The sequence below is a fragment of the Hordeum vulgare genome, chromosome 5H (genome assembly GCF_904849725.1).
Source record: "Hordeum vulgare subsp. vulgare chromosome 5H, MorexV3_pseudomolecules_assembly, whole genome shotgun sequence".
NCBI lineage: Eukaryota > Viridiplantae > Streptophyta > Magnoliopsida > Poales > Poaceae > Hordeum > Hordeum vulgare.
The window spans coordinates 503630240-503652838 of record NC_058522.1 but is presented as its reverse complement, the minus strand read 5'-3'; the positions used below and the strand labels follow the sequence as shown (position 1 = coordinate 503652838).

At 44.4% G+C, this 22599-nt stretch overlaps 1 protein-coding gene across 1 annotated transcript; it reads right to left on the bottom strand.

The window, feature by feature from the left end:
- Positions 1–13307: 13307 nt before the first annotated feature.
- On the bottom strand, positions 13308–16053 carry LOC123400146. Its single transcript, XM_045094563.1, has one exon. It carries the CDS (start codon positions 15605–15607, stop codon positions 13655–13657), a length of 1953 nt encoding a protein of 650 aa, XP_044950498.1. The 5' UTR covers positions 15608–16053; the 3' UTR covers positions 13308–13654.
- Between the last annotated feature and the right edge of the window lie 6546 nt (positions 16054–22599).

Genomic DNA, 22599 nt, shown 5'->3' with positions numbered 1-22599 from the left:
AAAGAAAGTGGTACAAAAACATAAAACTCTCTATTCTGCATTGGATTACAAAAGAAAGATGGCACATGGATGCCTTTTTATGCTTAAGACCAATCATCTCATTAAAGTATGTCTATTACTATTATCCTTTAACTAATTATAACACATGTAGGATCTTGTTCCCTTATTCCAAGATGCTACAACCACACTTGATTGCGTTACACATCCCTGACAAACTACTACACATAAAATTAGGTACTTGAAACTGTATAGGTTACTTCATCATTTAGGAACTACTGCAACAAAACACATGCCTCCTGCCATTCAAGAACCATGGCAACACAAAATATTTCAACCCTTTCCCACCTACTATTCATAGATTGTACATGTCTCATCTATTTTTCCTGGCTCAAAAGGACCGAGGCCCCTCCAACCTCGCCCAAATTTTAGGATATCTCTTCTTTCAAGGCCATGAAAATAGTCATCTTGTAAGATCATTGGTGATCGTAAATGGCATTTATAGTTACTTGATATTTTCATATACAATATCTAAATAGTAAAGTTTATAACTGCAATACTTTAAAAGAACTAATGTTCCTAGTATCCATAGAGCTAGAATACACAAATACTAATAATTAGATGCATGGATCTCTAATGTTAGATAGCCCCATGTAAATTCCATAAATCTAACACTTGTAAATATTTTGCGTCTAATTTTTTTGCATTAGGCTTTTAACCTAGTGTTTTTAGGAAAAAAATATAGTTTAGTGAATAAAGCAGTGCCCGAGCTAGCATTGTGAGTTGGTTTGTTCTAAAGGGCATGCCAACTTTCACACATAATCAACAATGACCATTTGAGCTAAGAGATTTTGCAAGGGAAAACATATGCAATTCTACACCTGTAGAAAACCTATCACTTTTTAGAATAAATTAAGGTTTGACATTCCACTTTGGCCTATATTTTGTTTAGTATGTATACATGCATGATAATATTGCATTTACAAGTCAGAACTTGGATTATTGGTAGCAACAGTTTTTTTCATAGTAAATTAAATAAGTCAAACTCTAGGCATGAAATTATGTCTTGGTCTTGCTTAACCTATTCAACAAGCTACGATCAGCCATATTGAAGTCCATAAGAAAAAGAGGCGAACATCATGTTCCGCTGAAAAACAACATGTAAAGTTTGTGGATATATGATATTCCTCATTGCAATTAGTGTCACCAAATTTATCATTCCTTGAAAACCATGCATATGTGCAAAAGAAAACAAATATGAGTTCAATGGAGTAAGGAAGGATCAAATGAAAGAATGAATGGATCGCGCACATACCATTCATAAGTTCTTCTTTGGCTGGAAATGGAACCCAGTATGCGCTCTACAGCACCGGATTGCTCCACGGGACCCATCAGCCTCCTAGTCTCCCCCGGTGCCGCCCTCAATATTTTCTATAGCATGTCCGCTCCCACCACTCACATCTTCTCTGCCAGATCAATCACGTAGCCCTATCGATCATATTTCATTTCACCTTACATTACTATTCATGTATCACACGTACACTATTAAACCATGAATATTATTAAAATATAGGAATTGATCTGTAGTACAACAATATCTACTCAACATAATATTTTTTGCAGATTGATTTATATGCTTGCTACAACAATTTTCTACACACCGCCCTCGCACCAGAATCAACTACGGTGTCAGGTCCCTTCTCCCACTGACCACCCTTGTCACAATTTTATGGTACCTATTCTGAATAGTTCTCTTGGTACACCTCTGAAACTCGAGACTGAGAAGAGGCTACCCCATCTAGCTCCCATTGAATAGGAATTGTTGCGACCACAATCTCATGTCCATGATCAAAATTAAGAAGTGTTCTTGGCTTCCATCTTTGGATAAAAACCACTGCTAGAACACCAGGCGGGAAACATTTCGCGGAAGCACCAGGACACAACTTCTACAACTCGGTGGTGGTGGTGGTGGTGGTGCTGGTAGTGGGTGACATTGATCTCGTCGCTTTTCCACTGGATGAGATGTGCGCCTCCTTACCATGAGCTTGCGGCGATGCGCTCGTGGTCCATGTCCTCCATGCCTTATTGGCACATGAAACAGAATGAAGAAACAGTAAGCATGTTTATTCACTAAAAAAATACTATTACATCTAAATATATAACACAATAACGAGAGTTTTAGGGTTCTTTTGTTTATAGTCAATCAACAACAAGGTACAACTATGTTCTTCTTTCATTAGTTGTCATGTTTCTAGCAGTGACAATAATTTTAAGCCACTCGCTATTATAATCTATGAGTGAATCCTCTCGAGCAAACTAACTCGAGCCATATAAGTCTATTTTATTTTTATTTTCCAAAATACCATGTAAAGTCCACTGATAGATGAAAATTTGGAAACTAAACATGTTCTAGGGGACTAACACAGATGATATATGTGACCAACGGAAAGGAATATTTACCACAATCACAACATAAATAAAATTGATCACCATGATGTACGTGGAAAAATCATATGCAACATGCGTCAGACAATTAAAGACAAGAAAATGAAGATATTTGATCGACTCACATTCGCTAAAAACCAGAAAAGGAACACATTGAAATGAACCCTAATACTTACAGATCACGTGTATTACACCAATGAAGATATCCAACAACAAAAATAGATCTGCAGTTCATACTAATACAAAGAAAATATAATGTTGCATGAAAACAATGGTCCCATAGGTGGCTTGGTGACCATGTACACAGAGTGTCTAAAGTCTTTTGACATCAACTTCCCTATGAGTTTCGAGCAGTATATAAGATAATTAGATCATCCGACCACGAGTGTCCAATATAAGAACTTCCCTTTCCCTAGAAAAGTCCGGGGGGATACTTTTCTGCCTCACGCTAGGGATGTTCTACATATATGATAGATGACTCATCCCTCGTGCCTCTTCAGATTTTCATGCACTGGTTAGTTTGTTATCCCAGCTGGCCGCTGGTACCACAAGAATTGTGTGTATACAACCTGTAAGGTTACATAAATGAAAAATAATTAGTTTATTTAACTACATTAGTATGTGTTTTTATTTGAAAAATTATGAAGTTACTGATGATTAAAATTAATACATTTTAGTTCATTATGGATCTGAATTTGGCTATGTACAGAAAGCCCAAATCGAATCCATATATAAGTTTCATGAAATTCCTTATTAATTAACACAACCAAGTTATAGGTAAAAAAATGCAGGTTTAAATACTTCTGCCTATCATCCAAATAAGAAACAGAAAATGCTTCTGACGAAGGGGGACAACACATAATACAACACACTTGATTCATTCAATTATTATAGGTTCAGTTATCATTGATGATAAGTAATGAAGACAATAGAACATTTTGTTGATGGATTGAGAAAATTAATAGATACATACATCCACAGTTGTCCAACAATACATAACTTTTCTAGTCTGGTAAGTGACCCCATGTATAATTTTAATGTTCAACAGAACACCTTTCCATACTGATTTCCACAAATTATAATAACCAACACCACAACCCCCCAAGCACGAACATAAAGTAATTGGATATACCCTGAACAAAAAATATATAGTGAAAACAGAATCAAAAGGCTATGAAGGAGTAGTGTCGACAACATTCATATCTCAAAAATCTTCGCAGCAACATCCTAATGGACCTATCTAAGAATATGGGCAGTACACCATCAAAATGAACAGTTATCAAGCATAATAATTTGTCCTAAGATCATGCTAAATAAGACTAACCTCACATCATATATATGATTTATTTTTGTGCGAAAGCATGTGGATAAGTTTAACACCGCATCTTGGCAACTATTGTGTGATGAGGAATATAATGCTGATCACATAATAAGATGTCCTCGACGACGGTGGTGGCAGCTTCCGTTGTGAGGAGGGTGGCACAATTAGTTGTTCGTGAGCAATTACACACATGGATACAAGACTCCACATGATCCTTAAGACATTCCAACACCCACTATGAAATATTACTCTTGGTTCATGTTGCATGAAAAAAGGGGACACCACAATTAGCCTCTTCATTTACATGGAAGCTCACTTCATGAAAATTTGTACCGTAAATCATGTTTACTACCCAAGAAACTTTGCACCATGTTTCAAATAAGGAGGATAACCAAATGTGGAGGTGAACACGATCTCCAACTCCTACCAACAAATTGAAGTTTTATTGTCCGGGAGACGCCTTTGACAAAGAATATTTCTTTTAGAAATATATATTTAGAAAAGGGTTATTAATGTGGATGGAATAGTAAAAATTCAGTGTCATGTGTGGATAAAGTTTAGGTCTCAGCTCACGAGGAGGAAGTGGTAATAAGCACAAAGATAGATCTGCATGACAAGTAGTATATTTCTCGAAGTATTTGTAGAAATAATATAGTCACATGAAAAAATAGTTCTGCCATGAGTGTTTATGCAATTCTGGGAACTCTAATACAAGTGTATTGCAGTGTTGACATCATTAATTTGTCTCGAAGGTGCCCACATGCTTATTGGACTTTTGAATAATTATAGAAGAAAAGTTATAGAAGCTTCTAAAGCATGTTTACAGAGATAATTTGAGTCACATAGAACTCCATTAGTGCCTATGTTCACTACATCCTTATCTAATATACACGCAAAATCAGGGACAAGATAACCATCTCTCTCTGATGCTTCTTAACCTGTAGAACTCTATTACTACTTAAGTTGATCAGCTAAATCCTTTTGTGTTGTACGTTTTCTCGTTAGTATTTATTTTCAGTGGACCATATGTTGTCGATGCTAATTCCTCCTTCCGTGTTGTTCTTTTCATCACCGGTATTTCTTTTCACCATAATGCTAGACATCAAGTTTTGAAATTAACAAATAATGTATTGCTCTACTTACATCATGATATACTATGCATTGGTTGTAAAGTTCAAAGAACCTTAAAATATTTGTTATACTATATTACATACCAATTTTTACCTTTGAGTGTCTCGTAACTTGCATGGAGCAAATGAAACTATATGTTAACGATGTACACCAAAAAGTACAGTGCTATTGTTTGTTTGATATTCTTGATCATGCATCTTTCAAGGAATGCTTCTGCATGAGTACTTGCACCAAAATAATACATATCACATATTACCGCTAATTGATAGTAATTCTAAGTGAATTCAAAAATTATGAATTTTTAATATCTACAAGACTATAAAAATAACATACATATATTTATTTTACATCTCACACCATGTAGTGATTAATGTTTTCTATTAAGTAATCAGTTATCCATGCAATAATTCAACTCATAAAAACTTTATTTACCTTCTGATTAGTTGATACTTGACAAAGCCACATGCTCCTTACCATGGAAGAGCACGTGCAGTGAATCGGCACAGTTGGCCCCACTGCAACATGAGATGACTACACGAGCATAACAACCCCCAACAAGGCAACATACTTTGTGGGAATCCCGTCAATGTGATTGCTTGCTCGCTATTGGACCTCGTGTGTCATCTAGTCTTCGGAACCATTTACCGTTGAAAACCACAACCCAATGCTTCTTCGTATACACATTGTTCATTTCCCCATATCCTTAGTGGACTTCTCAATGCTTTGCTCAAGATGACATGGAGCCTCTGCTCGGAGTAGTTTGATACCTGGACAACAACACACAATCCACATATCATCATATCACAAGGATAATCTTGGGAAATGAATCCAAGATCTTCCTAGTAAGGTGTACCTATGCGTTGTAATTTCCTTTTTTCTATAAGAAAACCGTGGCGGTGTTGTATATGTTCGTTTGCAGGAGGTGATGTAGGTCAATGCTCGACGATAGGCACGTGTGAGAGGTCTATCTTCTGCTCACGGATCTGCAACAAGGAGACGATGGAACATCCGTAGATATAGCAGAGGGGCACCCCATCATTGGATCTCGTATATGGTAGGGAGCATGGGTCCACGCGTGGTTGGTGGCCTTGAGGAACTGGTTGGTGCAGAGCATAGTGGCTGAGACGCCCGATGCGAGGTACAAATATGATCTAAGAAACATGTACATGGATTACGAATAAGAAAATTAATGGTTATATGAAACATCTAAATTTTTAAGAACCAAATATGATCTAAGAAAGTGACACTTTTGCATGTATCTAATAAAAAATCGATAGGAAAGATAACCTCTCTCACTGAAATGTTACGAGTTCCACTTGTTTGTTTCAATAGAATCCAACACTCAGCCCAGCACATCCCCTATGTCATAGATCAATAGAAGGCAAAAATGGAGCCACATTTAGGTGGCCTTGCTCCTATCATAGTTTGCATAGTAAAAAACTGAGACTACACATGGCTTCCTTTGGATCATCGCATTCTCTGAAATATGGTAGCAACAATTAGAAATATACTTATATATTATTTTTTCACTACTAAAATTCAATGCTCAACACCTCTATCATGGTCCCACTTCATCTTGATAGAGTACCGATCAAGCAACACCAAGTTTAGCAAAACAAACACAATTTGGTCCTTATGTGTTGGATATCTTTTAGGAATAATAGTTAGGAAAGCATCTGAACAAATCTCAGCATTTATAACTTAAAATTAACAGATATACACCCATTTAAAATTAAATGATAATTTCTGTAGCATTCACTTCTCTTGCATCCATAAGAATCCGTGTTATACATCATCTAGATAAAAGGAAACTTAAGGCCCACTGCTCAGACGACAAGGTTTGCTTGAAGCTAAACATCCAAATGCATAGCTAATCATAAACTCAACTATTTGTATTCTAGAGCAAGAATGTATTCATCGATAAGCAACACCGACCATGTTGCTGCCCTTGCCATTGTGGGTACGTTCCTCCAAATCTTCGTCCTCGTCCTGTGACATCCATATGAGAAATAATACCTAGCATGTGAACTCCCACTACTCGGCTCCATCTTGCATGTATGCGAGTGAGATGGATCATAGATTGATCTTGTATGAGATCGAAGAGGAAACCTATGGGGAAAAAAGAAACCCCAATGAATCTTGTATACATACATTTTTGAAGTGCACATGGATGGTTGTGACTGTGCAACAAAAACACATGCTAGCATCCGAGTAGAAGATTTCATGGCCTGGTAGACGACAACTGCTTGTAAGATTGGGCACGGGGAGGATCCCTGGAGTAGACAACAATAGTCCAAAGGTGGCCAGGTAGATGAAGGCCGCGTCAGTCATGTGCTACAAGACAACGACATCAATCAAGGTGATGGCGCAGATGGGCCTACGAAGAAAATGACAGGATCCGGATGGAAAAGTCATGAACTCACAATCCATCAGGGCAACCACCATCTACACCATGATATTAGGGAGAGACATGAGAGGATATGAGGCTGGGAACACATCAGGGAGAGATAAGAAATGGAACGGTAGCGACGCTCTACATGGAAGAAGAAACGGGAGAAGGCTAGCTAGGGATCGAGGAGGGAGAACGTGCTTAGGTCTCAATGCGTGGGTTGTTTCTAGTTTTTTGGTCCATCGGTTATGAGGAAATAGAAAATAATATATGGGGAGGACGTATTGATCATGGAATCATTCTTGTGCTATAAGACGATGACATCAATCAAGACGATGGCACATATGGGACTGCGAAGAAAACAACGGGATCTGGATGCAAAATTCATGAACTCACAATCCATCAGCGGAACCACCATCTACACCATGATGTTGGGGAGAGACACGAGAGGAGATGAGGTGTTGGAGAATATCAGGGAGAGATAAGAAATGGAGCGGTAGCGACGCTCGGCGTGGAAGAAGAAACGAGAGATGGCTAGCTAGGGTCTAGGAGGGAGAACGTGCTTAGATCTCAATGCATGTTTTTTTGGGGTTTTGGTCCATCGGTTCTATGAGGGAATAGGAAAAAAAATCTAAGGGAGGGGGCCAGAACGAACGACTGTTTGTTGATTTGTGTTATCCATCGTTAGAAGGAAAGGGGAGCATAAATAATTGGTTTTGTATATGAAAAGTCTTGATTGCTGTTTACTGATTTGTATATGGAAAGTTTAGATTGTTGATTTGTGTTATCCATCGTTAGAAGGAAAGGTTGGCCGAGCATGGCTGATTGGTTTCGTATATGGTAAGTCTTCGTTACTGTTTTATTTTGCGGGTTATACATACATGAAGTTTAGATTATTGATTTGTGTTATCCATCATTACAAGGAAAGGGTGGCCAAGCATGGCTGATTGGTTCCATATATGTAAAGTCTTCATTTTTTTCTTCTGATTTTGTATATGAGAAGTTTAGATTATTAATTTGTGTTATCCATCATTAGAAGGAAAGGATGGTTGAGCATCGCCGATTGGTTTTGTATATAAGAAGTCTTGCTTGCTATTTTATTTTGCTGGTTTTGTATATGGGAAGTATTGATTGTTGTTTTATTTTGCTGGTTTTTTATATGGAAAGTTTAGATTGTTGATTTGTGTTATCCATCGTTAGAAGGAAAGGGTGGTCAAACATGACTAATTGGTTCTGTATATGTGAAATCTTGATTGTTGTCTTATTAGGGTCTTTTTGTATATGGGAACTGTAGATTGTTCATCTGTATTATCCACCATTAGAAGGAAGGGGTGGTCGAGCATGGTTGATTGGTTTTGTATATGGAAAGTATTGATTGTTGTTTTATTTTTTTGACCTTCCATCAGAAAGAGGGGTATGAGACGAACGACGTACCAACTCCTCCTTTAGGAGTAGAGATACCAACTCCACTTCATCCCGGAAATGCCCTTTGATGAACGGGTGCATTAGTGGACTTCAGAAAATAAACATATTTCTATAGTGCAAAAAAAAGTTGAAAAAATTGTACACACACAAATATACATATAACACGTACAAAAAAAATTCTATAATAATATAGTTTCATACGTGACGTAGACAAAAAAAACAAATACATAAATGAAAATGGGCAAATCTTTTACTACTATTGGCCAATCTTTTATTATTATTGGCCTGGATTTTTTTTTTGTGCAGCTTTCAAATCATAATATTTTTTGATGAAAATTCATAGACCCGTCGTGAATAGGTATAAGTTTTCACAGTTTTTTTCTTTTTGAAATTTGGAAATATTATTTTTGAATCTTTCAAAAAAGGGGAGCCAATGCCCCCGTCCAATAAAAAGTCGCTCCCTAGTTCATCCTAACTACTAACAAATAGCAATACAATTTAAAACTTATATTGTTCAAGAGGGAAAAAGTCATGATGTTGAACTAGCTGTAAGTCCGTCGTCTTCTTCTCTTGTTGTTGTTGCTTGTTCTTCTTCTGTTGCTGTTATCGTTTCTTCTTCTTCATATCCTTGTCTTACCTTTGTTGGCCTATATTGCCTCAGCCTACTCCGTCCTTTAGTTTTTCCAAGCTTCATTGTAAAATGCATCCATGCCATGACCGGAGGTTTCAACATCAGCAACCGTCACACTTCCTCCTATGGCACAAGCTCATTGCAACCTCATTATAGGATCGAGTTATGAAGGATGCAACATGCAAGAACAAGCTTAACATGGGTGAAAAAATGGTGGGCTTCTGGTCCATGATCTTAAATCTACTCTTCAGATCTCCAAATGCCCTTTTCAACCACAAGTCTTTGGCTAGAGTGTGTGAAACTGAACAATTCATGTGCAGTCCTAGAATAGTTTTTGGAAGAGAACTCGTTCAAATGGTACATGATTTTCTAAATTAGAGAAGAAAATAGGGACGACATGCATAGCCAGCATCTCCTAGGTATACCTAGCCATCAGAGATATTAATGCCATTAGGTCGAGCCATGCTGTAAGCAAAAATGTTAGCATCATTAGTTGATCCTTCCCAACCAGCTAACACATATGTGAACTTCATATCAAAGTCAATAGCAACAAGCACATTATGTCTTGTGTACTACTTTCTTCCCCTAAATGATGCAGCTTGTGTCCTCGGCACTCTAGCAGACACATGAGTACAATTCGTTACGCCAATGCAATCCTATGATGGTACGGAACTATGTTATGGTTGTATTAGAACAATACTAGCATATATGAAGGCATGAATTACAAGTAGTGCTCACCTTAAAATACGGGCACCATCTTCGGCTCGTGTGGATCTTGTTAGGAGTTTGTTCGGTTGGTGCATCGATCCTCTCTCCTCTGAGCTCCCCCAACAACATACAAAACTTGCTTGAAATACCTGACAATGATCTTGATCTCCTTAACGTGTCGTGAATAACCCCGAACTTCTAATTATGACCTGCAACATGAAGGAACATGAGAACTTGCTCATCCACAGAGGTGTGGATGCTATCTTGTAGTAGCCCTTTCTTCCTAAAGGTCTCCATAAAAAGTGGTCTTTGCATCTTCACAGCCTCTACGATGTTACAGTTGTAAATGCAATTCAGATTGGCCTATCTCTCCCGATCTTGGATAAACATTGAACCATAACATATGACATGTTCAGCTCTCTTGTGGACCGACGCGAGCCAGACCTGAATCACACTTATGAGTGTTGCTGCCTGAACAACCAACTTCGTCCATTCTCGTCTATAACCTAGGTGGACCGATGGTGCAATGAGCAATGGCTAAATCGACTACGCACCTTACTTAACGTACTAAAGGACGGCCATGGCGCGAATGAAGCGGTGTCGAGGATGATGGGGAGAAGCAGGTCCTGTTGTCGAAGATTGTAGTCGTCGCCGCTGTCGTCATCACTGCTTCTACAGACTAAGTCACCATCAACGACCAAGACAAGAATTGAGACCGAGTTTGTCCTAGCGCTAGAGGTGAGTGAGTAATTGGCGGAGGGTGATGCTACATTTCACGCCATCCTACACCGGCTGATTTCTTTCTCCCGCCATCTTCGCCTCAATTTCCTCTGCACGGTGGCATGCGTCGTGCCCCAAACGCATCCCTAGCAAGCCAGACTCTGGGTTGCTCTAAGGTCCGTGCAGATGCGAGCCAATACTCCAGGTACGGGTTTTTATGGCACCCACTAGTTGCTTGGTGGTGATGCAGGCTACCAAACGTCATCCTTTGTGTACAGGTTTGTATGGCAGCTCCCTATCCGCTAGCCCTTGGGTTTGTTGTGGATGCAGCCGTCCCTGACGGAGTGGACACAGCTGATGTGGCAGCTGAAGTAGTAGGGGTCCTAACAGTGACAAAACTTAAACATACATTGCACGTCGAGCTTTTCTTTTTCCCAGCGTGCACCCAGCCCAACAAGTCACTGAACAATCAGATGGAGACAACCTCAAACCACCAGCCTATAATTAACTAACACACCAGGACCAAGCCCAACCAACCAATCCATCATCACCCACACCAACCACTAATCCTCAAGTGAGACTCGTTCATGTGTCCAATCACAAACCTCACATTTTTATCTGCATACGTATATGATACCCTTCAGCGACGACGCAGGCTTTGACAGTAGATAGAGACCGAAACCACCACACCCAGCAAGCATTCGGCCATGGTACTTATCGTTCAGACTTGAAGGCAAAAAATAAAATAAAAACATGGTCCTTCAGCTAAATAAATATGCAGTACAACCGGACCACGGGAAAAAGGAGCTCCACATGGTGACCGATCACATCACCTGCAAAATTCAGTTCCTGGCTGCTGCTGAAAATGGAGTCGTTGGTTAGAAAGCAGGGAAGGACCGCCCATGGCTGTTTATTGTGCAGAAAACAGGACCTGACCCGCTGGGGAAATGAATCAGGGGAGCCGAATCCCGGAACGAAACGGGATGGACCCATGCACCAAAAATGACAACAGCGATATTCATTCATACCTCAACATTATGGATCGTGCGCCACAGAAAAACAGGCCGATGATGGGAAAACTACAAAGATCAGCTGGTTAGACCACAGTGCATCCACGTGGATGGAGGAAGCTATGGAAAGAAGCCGCTGTTAATGCGCCGTATACCAAAAGTCACACAAGCCCAAGGAGGTCCTTCCATTCCTGAAATGATGTGGAGGGTGTGAGCCATGAACGGGAAGATACAACAAGGCTCCTGAACAACAAATGATTTATTCACCAGCACTGCATCCACAATGATAGGGTTGGTTCGTACAAGAACTGGTATATTCATGTGGACATGCAAAAGCAGACATATAAAAAGTTAAACGACCATCGTGCGTATTTCCTAGAGGGAAATAACTCCAAAATTCATATCAATAAGTGATTCATCCCAGCTAAGGTCAAAATATTTATTTGGCTCGTGACTAGAAAAGGCATTTTAACTAAAGGTAATTTGCTTAAGAGGGGCTGGAAAGGTAATAAGAATGGTGCCTCTTGTGGTCAGGATGAGACTATTATTGACCATTTGTTTTTTACTTCTTCCGTTGCTAGAGGTTTGATGTGGAGCCTGATGAAATGTGCCTTTGATCAAAATTCTACTCCTGATTGCCTCACTGATTGCTTGGGTAGATGGATCAGATTGTTCCCTAAACATGATAAGAAACTTGTTTTGGTTGGTGCAGTTGCTATGTTTTGGACTATCTGAGGATGTAGAAATGACATTATATTTGAAAGAAAAACTATCAATAACCCTTGTGAGGCTGAAGCGTTCGTGGATTGCCGATTGGTCAATTTTGCAGACAAAGGAGCCAGAAACGATGTTGCGGAAGCTGGGAGCAAAGTTAGTCGAGCGAGTAGCAAATGAAGCCTACAGGACGTCGCAAGGGTGGAGGCCGGGAGTTCGTCGGAATGATGGCTGACAGATGGAGATCCTATAGTTTCAGCTGGTAGGTCATGGATCATGTTATGTTTATGTTGATCCTATTGTCTGGCCTCTGGTTCTGGATCATGTTATGTTCATGTTGTGGTCATCGTGCCTCCAGTTTTGTAATTGACCTAGTCCTGGATGTTGGTTGTTGGTTCTTGCGGTTTTCATTTGGTTAACAATAGTTTGTAATCAGACTATGATTTCTTTCAATGAAATCGAAGGGGGTTTGCTAAAAAAAGTGATTCAGAAATCAAGCTGGCTACACACCTAGCATTGGATATCAAAATATAGATTGACCAGCACCGAGAGAATATGTACGCAAGGAAGGAAAAGAAACAATTCTAAAGATACGGTATAAAGATGGAAGCATGTACCTGGGAGATTCATCATCCATATTTTAGAATATTAATCTCTGCCGCAGTTGAACAGCGATGCAGTTAGAGCCTCTCTGTTGCATCTCAAGCATGAAAAACTTGGAGGTTTTTTCTGCAGTCAGCAACTGAGCAGCATAATTTGCAGAAGCAGTCAAGCAAACCATGAGGTCATATGTAAGAAAAACGTAAGGCTCTATGATTTAAGAATTTTTCTCTGATAGACGAGTGAAATGTAATATACATGATACAACATTTAGACCAAAGAGAGTACACGATGCTAATCTCCCAAAACTACTCCACCACAAAGCAACTCAAGTTCTGTACGCGCGCGAGCCTACAAACCCCCCCAGGACACCTGGAACAAAATTACCTCCATGAACCAAGAACCCAACCAAAGATGTAAATCAAAGTTTGCCATGTTTGGGATCAAAAGAAGTCCAGCCAGAGTATGAAAAGAAGCCACTCCATGTATATACAGCACTTGGACATTGTAAAGAAGAACACCGTTAATATTCTTCTCCCACGCATCTCCACAGCACATGTGACCTAATAGTAGCCCTTTGCGCCTCTGGATTGGTACAGCTCCAACCTGATCTTGGCTTCTGGCAACAAGTTCTCTATCGTCGGGTCTTGCATCATGTATGCTTGTTTGGAGGCCCATTCGAGCACCGTGAGGATCTCCGCTTGTGCCAACTCCTCGCTGTCTGGGACATTGTGTGCAATGTAACATACGAGGGTGAGTGCTGCCAGCTGAACCGCCTGCTCGCTGAAATACACGAGCTGAACAAGATGCTTTGCGCCACCCGCATCGACGATTGCTTTGGAATGGTCGACGCGCAGGTAATTGTCCGTGCACACAAACTTGGTAAGGGACATTGCTGCCTCCTTGGAGACATCTGCTTCCCTCTCATCGAGAAGCTTCACCAATGGACCGATGATCCTAGTCTCTGTTGCACGGAACGTTCTGGACAGGCAGCCCAATGAGACAATGCAGGGAATCAGGAGGTCGTCATACTCAGCCTTCTCGACGACGCGTAGGAGCTGGTCAACAACAGCACGGGCGGCAGGAGAGGTTGGTTTAAACGCCGACCGTCGCAGGTCTGAGTTCTGCTCGGCCACACTGCAGATCTCCATGAGCGCCATGGCAGAATTGTATTGCACCTCGCCTTCACCCTTTTCAAGAAGAACCGCAAAGCAGAGAAGAGCCCTTGACTCGGTGATGCTCTTGCAGATAGCGGCATTTCCCTTGGCGAGGTGCCACAGAGCCTTGGCGGCATTTGCCTTCATGTATGCCTTGGTCTCGGGGTCCTCGAACTCCCTGCCCCTTGTAGTCATCCCTGACAGCGATGCATTATGCTGCTTTGACGCGATAGCACCACCGCCGTTACTGCCCTTGCTGCTGCCGCCGTTGGGGTTGGGGTTGGGGTTGGGGTTGGACTTTGAGGCCATGGTGGACTGGACCAAACTGTGCATCTCGTTCTTGGTCTGGGAACCATTTCCAGCAGGGTGCCTCCCCGTGGTATGCTGATGCTGCTCCCCGGCGGCATCGAGCAGGTCGGGCATGCCGTTGTTGTTCTTTTTGTCCATGACGACGGAGTGTATGGACATCTTGGAGGTGATGGCGTACTTGGAGTGCTCCTGCACGGTCTCGAAGGCGAGGTGGCCCACGAGCAGTCGGATGGCGTTGTGCTGCGCGAAGGCGTCCTGGCATTTGGGGTGGTTGGCGGCGAGCTCGGAGATGGCCCAGGCGACCATGGCCTGCACCTTCATGGGGGCGTCCTTGAGCACCTTGGCGAAGGCGGCGCAGGCCCCGGCGAGCACCATCTGCTCGACGCACTCGGGGTCGCGGCCGAGGAGGCCGATGGCGAGCGCGGCGCTCTCCTGCCCCTCGAGGCGGCCCTCCTTGACGAGCCTGAGCAGCGGCGGCACCCCGTCCTCCTCGATGATGAGCTTGGAGTAGCGGTCGTTGTCGCGGGCGAGGGAGACGAGGCTGGCGGCGGCGTCCGCGCGGGCGTCGAGGTTGCCCGTGTAGAGCACGGCGATCTGCTCCCAGATGAGGAAGAGGATGGGCTCGTTCTGCGCGATGGGGGGCAGGCCGATGTGGGCGTCGAAGTCGTCGGCGTCGGCGGCGGAGGCGGAGGCGGAGACGCGGAGCAGCCATGAGAGGTCCCCCGTGGAGTTGTCGAGCTGGTTGGTCATCTTCTTGAAGGAGCCGGCGGGGATGATGGTGAAGACCCGGCGCACGAGGCCGTGGGCGCGGCACTTGTCGACGAGCGCCAGCGCCTTGTCGAGCGCCTTCTCGGTGTCGTCGAAGATGCGGCGCGCGGGGCGCTCGTAGAGGTCGGCGCGGGCGGCCTGGCGGAGCAGGGCCGCCAGCCGCTCCACCTTGGCCTTGAGGTCCATGCACTCCTGCCGGAACGTGTAGGCCTCGTCGGACCACTTGATCACCTGCTCCGCCAGCTGGATCGGCCGCGCCAGGATCTGCTTAAGGTCGTCCATGTCGACGGCCGCTGCTGCCCTGGCTGCGGCCGAGCCGCAATGGGTGGAGGGAGTGAGGGAGGGGGGGTCTAGGCTAGCTACTTACTAGTCCCCGTCCGTCCGTCCGGCGGCCTTCCTCCCTGCCTCCTCCGAATTGGGGGCGGCGGGGTTGGGGGGAGGAGGAGGAAGGGGGGAAGGGGGTGGGTGCCTGCCTGCCGGTGGTGGGGAGTAAATCGGTATCGGTTTTGGTTTTTTGGGGAGGGGTTACTCTACTTGGGCAGGCTTGCGCTGGCTGCGCTGCGTGCGCGTGAGCTGTATCGAACCCGCGCAGCGCACACCACCCACGGGCGGCGTGTTCCCTCCCGGTGATTTTGGCCCCCTGTATCTCCGCCCGCCGACGTCGCGGTGACTTTTGGCCGTTGTCGGTTTTGTCCGCGGGTTTGCGCAGCCCCGCGCCGGGGTCAAATGCCAATGCCATGCCATGCGCCCGGGCGCTGCGGGTGGTTGGGCTCCGGTTCCGCTGGCCGGGTCGTCGCAACGCAGGGGGGCGACGTGGGGATGGTTGGGCGCGGACAGCACGTGGATGGAGCCGTGCGTGCCGTGCCTGCGATGTGGGGGGTGGGGTTGGACTGGATCGTCATCGACGTTCGTCGTCGTCCTAAACACGGGCCGCTCATCCCTGAGATTTTATTTTATTTAGTTTAGCAATGGCATGGCATGGCATGGCATTTTGTTTCTCTTTTTGAGGGGGGTGTGTGGCGTGGCATTCATTGACGCGCATGATAAGTTGGGTGCACCGGCTCGTTTGTCGAGCCTGATTGCGGAGGAGGAGGAGACGAGCAATTGGGGGGAGATGGTCTGTGTCCGGACGCCCTCGTCGTATATGCGCCCGGCATATATAGATTCCAAAGCCGCGAATCCTCCGTCCAACTTATATATTTATATTCCTTTTTTTATAAGTGGTATAAATGACCTGCCAGGCTGCCATATTGGTTAATTATTAATTAATAGGATTTCCGCGAGGAAATAATTAATTATAGGATGAGGGTTTCACGAGGATATGTAGTTTCTACTCCCGACTCACCAGATCAAGTGCACCACGTGAACATTACAATGAAAAATTCTCAAAAAATGTCAACGAATATTGTTGAATGTTCTACTTATTTACCTGTAAATTTCCATGAAGAAAATTCCTAATAATCAAGGGGAAAGAGGTGATCCAAAAATACTACTAAAAATTTCCTAATACTCGAGGGGAAAGAGGTGATCCAAAAATACTACTAAAAATTTCCTAATACTCGAGGGGAAAGAGGTGATCCAAAAATACTACTAGAAATTTTTATTTTGAAACCGAACTATGCTTGAGCCCCGTACTTCATACATAGATGTCATATACTTACTCCGTCACGGTTTAGAAGGCGTGCATGAAAATCCTCTAGAACCTAGGTGGTTATTGATTGGCTCTAAAATGAGTTAAAAAATAGCATTCATACTACACATGTATATAGAAGTAGTACAACAAAATACTAATTAGCTACTAGGAGTAAATGCAATGCGTCTTAAACCTTGTGTGTTGTGGAAATGCCCGCAAACTTAACCGTGCCTTCAAAACCGTGACAGAGATGGTAGAAAAGGAAGTCCAAGTAGGTTGTAAAATTCCGACGGTTTCCCTTTGAAATTGGGATGTAAGAAAACATTCCTCTACTTTTCCATTGCTCCATTCCATTTGAGCTGAACGGACGACAAATGTTGATTAACGAACATTTCCTATCCCTCCACTTTCCCTTTGAGCCAAAAAAGCCTCTCTTTTGTAAATTCTGCTGGAAAGTGTGAAATTAAATTTCCCTGACTTTGATTAGTAGCAATAGGTATTAAAATATTTTAGATTGGAGGTGATGTGGAAAATACTATCATTAAATTTATCATGGGAATAACATTTCTATAATTTATTGCTGAAATATGCCTTTTTAAAACTATGAGGGAATAAACATAGTGGACATAGCATCAGTGTCAATCTCTCACTATCATATTTTATTTTCGGCCAAAACTATCATATGTTCTTTTCCATGAGGATTTTGCAGCGTCACCTGGTGTGGTACTGCAATGATTTGCAGTCTGGAAAATCAATGCCAATCAATGATATTCTTTACTTTCCGATACGAAGATTAAACTTGGATGCATATATTAAAGGTCCAGATTGATTGTACACAACTAGCTATCCCGCCAGCAATGACAGATCGTGGTCCGACTTGAAATATTTTAGAGATTGATTGAAAGACCACGCCACGACCTGTCTCTCCACAATTGGTCAAGGATTTCGATGCTGGTTATATACTCAAAACACCATCCAAAGTAAGTTGCTGCATGATTTATGGAGTAGTGTTTTTCAAACTAAAATTAGGTGTGACATTAGTCAGGGCACATCGGCTCCGTATGCGCCTCCAATTATCGAGTGGAGAAACCGACGCCTTTCCCATCGAATAATACATGGAAGGCAGGTCGTTTTCTACTACAACTAATCAGACACTAGTCGACAGCAAATTGCAGGTGACCCAGCGCCACAATTTGCCTCCTTTTCGATGAGTGGGTGGTAGTGGAAAAGGAAAAGAAAAATACTGCGACTTACTGGTAGCCATTGAATCTACCCAGAGATGACATGCAACAAACATTCGACAAAGCAAATATTCTCTCTGTATGGCCTTCTCTTAATTGAAATGAAATCAGCACTGGCTGCTTTTCGTCAAAAATAAAACTAATATCGGACGAGGGAGTAGTAAAAGTCAAGGTACGTTCGAGCCTTGCAGTGTTTGTTTTGTTTTTTTGTCGCTGGGTGAGCGTGAATGTGTGATTGATCCCACGGACAAAAAGAAAAGAGCCTACGCGACGGCGGTTGCATGTAGAAGCTGTACGTGTCCTCTTCTTTTGTGGAACGTACGTAGGGAAACCGCCATGTTTGTGGTTTGCACGTATCAAGCAGAGGAAACCTTTTTTTAATTCATCCCACTTCGTGAAGACATGAATAAATTGCTGCAGAAGAGGTTGCGACAGCCACAGTACTATACTAATGCAAGGGTCAGGGTCTCTTCATTCTTCAAAACAACTGCCTCCTCATAAAATTTGCTTTCAAACTCCTTCGAAAACCAAACTTATATTAGGTAAACTGGTTCCTACAAGACTACTTTCTAGACTTTGTGAATAAGCCTCAAAATCCCCTTACCTCTGAAAAATCATTAACTAACAGCTCTGCCGCCTTCGTAAAATCTCATTCGTCCTTATCAACAATGGCACGTCAACCTTCTTCTCACTTGACGTTGGGCTCATGTCAACCCTGCTCGTGGAAACCTACCCCGACATCGTCTCGCACTTCACGTGTCCCTATGTCCTAGTATCTCATGTCATGCATAATGGTTACTCGCTACTCTTCGAAACCACCTAACCAATGTGGCTTCTGCCGAGCTTGGCGTCTGTTTTGTCTTTGTTGCAGGATGTTATCATTTGCGATGCGCCCGATGACAAGTTCCTCACCCATGGCTCCTCGTTCACCTTCAGGTGCGCCTACTCACTGCTTTTCTTTAACCATGAGCTCGACTTCAACGTTGGGTACATCGAGGTTCCAAGACACCTATCAAGGTCAAGATCTTTGGTTGGCTCCTTTGTCGTGACAGGCTCAGCACGATGGCGAACTTACATCGCAAGACCATCACTGCAGGCTCGTCTAGCCCTCGTTGCGGCATTTCCCTCGAGTATGTGACACACCTCGCCCTTCTCTACCCATGTGCAGCTCAGGTCTAGTCGTGGCTGGGCCTCCAGGTCCCTCTCACCATCGACCTAATTTGGGATACTCTGACTCCGATTGGCCTCGACACAACATCTGGCTTACCGTCGCCCTTTCCATCCTCTCGATGCTATGGGACTTCAAAAATGCTCGCGTTTTTCGTAACGAGATGCCTCCCCGGTACTATTAGGAATATCATCTCGGATTTTACGCTTTGGATCTTTAGATTTAAGAATGCAATTAGTAGGAAGGGTGTCATGTCTTAGCGCTTGTACATTTTCTTTCAATACAATCAATAATGTAATGTGTAACTCGACTTCGGACCTTTGATCCTTTGAGTAATACATTCAGATGAAGACCCTCTCCTCCGATGATTGTTCAGAAAAGAAACAGCGGAAACTTTAATTTATTGAGGCATGCCCGCGAGAAGGAAAGGGATCGATACAAGTGTCCAGTGACACATCGCTCGGGCTTTTTTTCTTGGAACACATCGCTCGGACTTGTTGGGCGGACAACGACAATGGCCAAAGGCAACACGACGCAACCCAAAAGAATGCTCAGCGCGAGAATATCGAAAGATTAGTCAACGATCATGCAAATAATATTTCGGATCCCTTCGGTTGAGCCGCGATCTTGGCTTCCTCGGGTCTATGCAGGTGTAGTACGACACAAACAAAATGTTGATATTACTATATTAACTAGATTAGATGATTTCTAAAAAAAGAAAAAACTAGAGTACCTTAGAGCATCTACCGTCGGATCCCTGAAACCCGTCTCAAATGTCTGGGTAGTCCGTGACCGGTCACAAAAATCGATTCATCCCTCATGCACATCTCAAATATGAGAACGATATGAGGCTCGCGAACGCGACCAGACGCGTTCGACCAGTCCGCTACGCAGGACATGACCCCACCTTAAACCATTTTTTTCTTTATTTATTATTTCTCTCTCTCTCTCTTCTTCATCAATCATGTGCAAGTAATTGGACATATGAAAATAGGAAACCCGAGGAAGAAAAAATGAATAAAGAAAAGAAAAATGTGGTCCGGGTTGGGGGCGCGTCTTATGTGACGGACTGAACAAACACGTCCGGACGCATCCACGAGCCCTCATATCCTTCTCATATTTAATACACACACGAGGGTTCTTGGACAGACCGAGCATATACGAACGTTATGAGGGGGTCCGATTGGATCACTTTTTTTCCTCTCCTATCCCAACATTGATTTGATGTGTCTGCATATGAGGGGTTATTTAAGGAACGTGGTTGTAGATACTCTAACTTCTTCGTGTGTCATCCACCACAGTTGGGCGGCGACGGCGACCGACCGTGCAGTCACTGATGGGGTCATAGTCCTAGGGTAGGGTCATAGGCCTGCCCTACATGTCCTACCCCAGGACTACCCCACACAAAGGACAAGACCTTAAGTCTGCCCCGACTGAATTAAGGTATCCCCATCATCCAGTCGGTAAAAGGCCCTGTATCATCCAGTCGGTAACTAGCATTCGGAGAACACCAGGCTCACCGACTGGATACACTCGGTATGTCGTAACCTTTTCGGAGGGAAACGGCCGTACGTTTCCGGGTGCATTTATTAGCATTTAGAGCATACGTTACCTGTAACGCACGCATTCAATCGCCACTACTCCACCCCTGAGTCAAAACCGTTGTGGGGGGCAGCGCACTCTATATAAGCCGCCCTCCCCCACTGGTAAAGGGGTTAGCGAATCTTTGTACTCCATATCACACTCGGTAACAAGCTCCGAGAGCACTGGGACGTAGGGCTGTTACCTCCACCGCTGAGGGGCCTGAACTCATACAACCTCGCCGTAGCTAGGACTCTGCCCATCTCATTCGTACCCTACACATCTACTGTCAGGCTTATACCCACGACAGCTGGCGCCCACCGTGGGGCAGGCGTCTAAGCGACTTCCGGCGAGTTTGCGACTACTTCCTTTCGTCATGTCGTCCGGTGGAGATTCGAGTATGGGTCACCAGATCCTCTTCGGCGCTCTCTCCTTCGTCGTCGACGATTCGGCGTGGCTTCGGGAGGCACCTCTCGACGTCGAGGCGCTTCTCCGTCGCGGGGCCACGCACTTCCGTGTCGGTGCTCGCGGCATTCTTCTTCTCCAACAATCGGCTCCATTGCCGTCTTGCACCTTCGTCACGCGCCACAGCAAGCGATCTCGCAGTCCGCGTCTACAACGTTGGGTGCAGCATGCCCGAGCGCGTCAGTTCGCGTCCTCTCAAGTGGCAGTTCTGGAGTCTGTTGTGGTTGCCCCGCGTCCCCAGTGCTCGGGCTCGGTTCCGACTGAGCTCCCTTCCGAGTACGTGGGCCGCGGGCCTGCAACAGAAGTTCACATGGCCAACACCCATAAAGATCCCCATCAGGCCGGCCGGAACGAGCGCGAAGTCGGTGAAGCATCCGGTGCACGCCGTCCGCCTCGCCGTTCTACCAGTCGGCACACCCGGCAGAGCAACGTAGAGTTGTTCCGCACACCTCTCCTCAACTTGGCTGCAGCAGCCAAGATCGCCGATTCCCTCCAGCCGACTGATTCAGAGGCAGGAAGAGGAATCGAGCAGATCCGTGCTCTGTTGCACACGTGCATCAGCAGAATTCGGCAGTTTCCCAGTCGCACAATCGGATCCACAATAGTTCCGTCCATGCAAACACGCATCGGTCGGTTCACAGCCCCGGCTCCTATCAGCACCACAGGGGAGGTAGTCGTTCCATGGTCCGTGAAGATCGCCGCCGTTCGCGCACCCCTCCGCGAGGTGGGCCCTATGGGTCCCGACATCATGATGATCGGCGTTCAGTCGGCGACACTTACGACCCGAGACCCGACGCAAGAGGGCGAATCACCCAGCGAAGAGTCGACAGGGGTCGAGCCCACCGCGATGGCCACGATCTGGATCGCCCGAGTGGCAGCAGGACCATCGTGTCCGGCCCCGAGTGTTTTAGTCGAGCCATCCGCTCGGCTGACATCCCGCCCAACTTCCGATTGGCAGCGGGAATCGGTAAATTTACGGGAGAAACCAAGCCTGAAACATGGCTAGACGACTACCGAGTGGCAGTCCAGATCGGAGGAGGGGACGACCATGTCGCTATGAAGCACCTCCCTCTGATGCTCGACGGCTCGGCGCGAGCTTGGCTGAACTAGTTAGCCCCCTCAAGCATTTACAGTTGGGCAGATCTGGCCCGAGTGTTCATCAGGACCTTTGAAGGGACGTGCAAAC

What these genes read in the sequence shown, in the direction of transcription:
- LOC123400146 (XM_045094563.1), bottom strand. Translation starts at nt 15,607, where the DNA reads ATGGACGACCTTAAGCAGATCCTGGCGCGGCCGATCCAGCTGGCGGAG.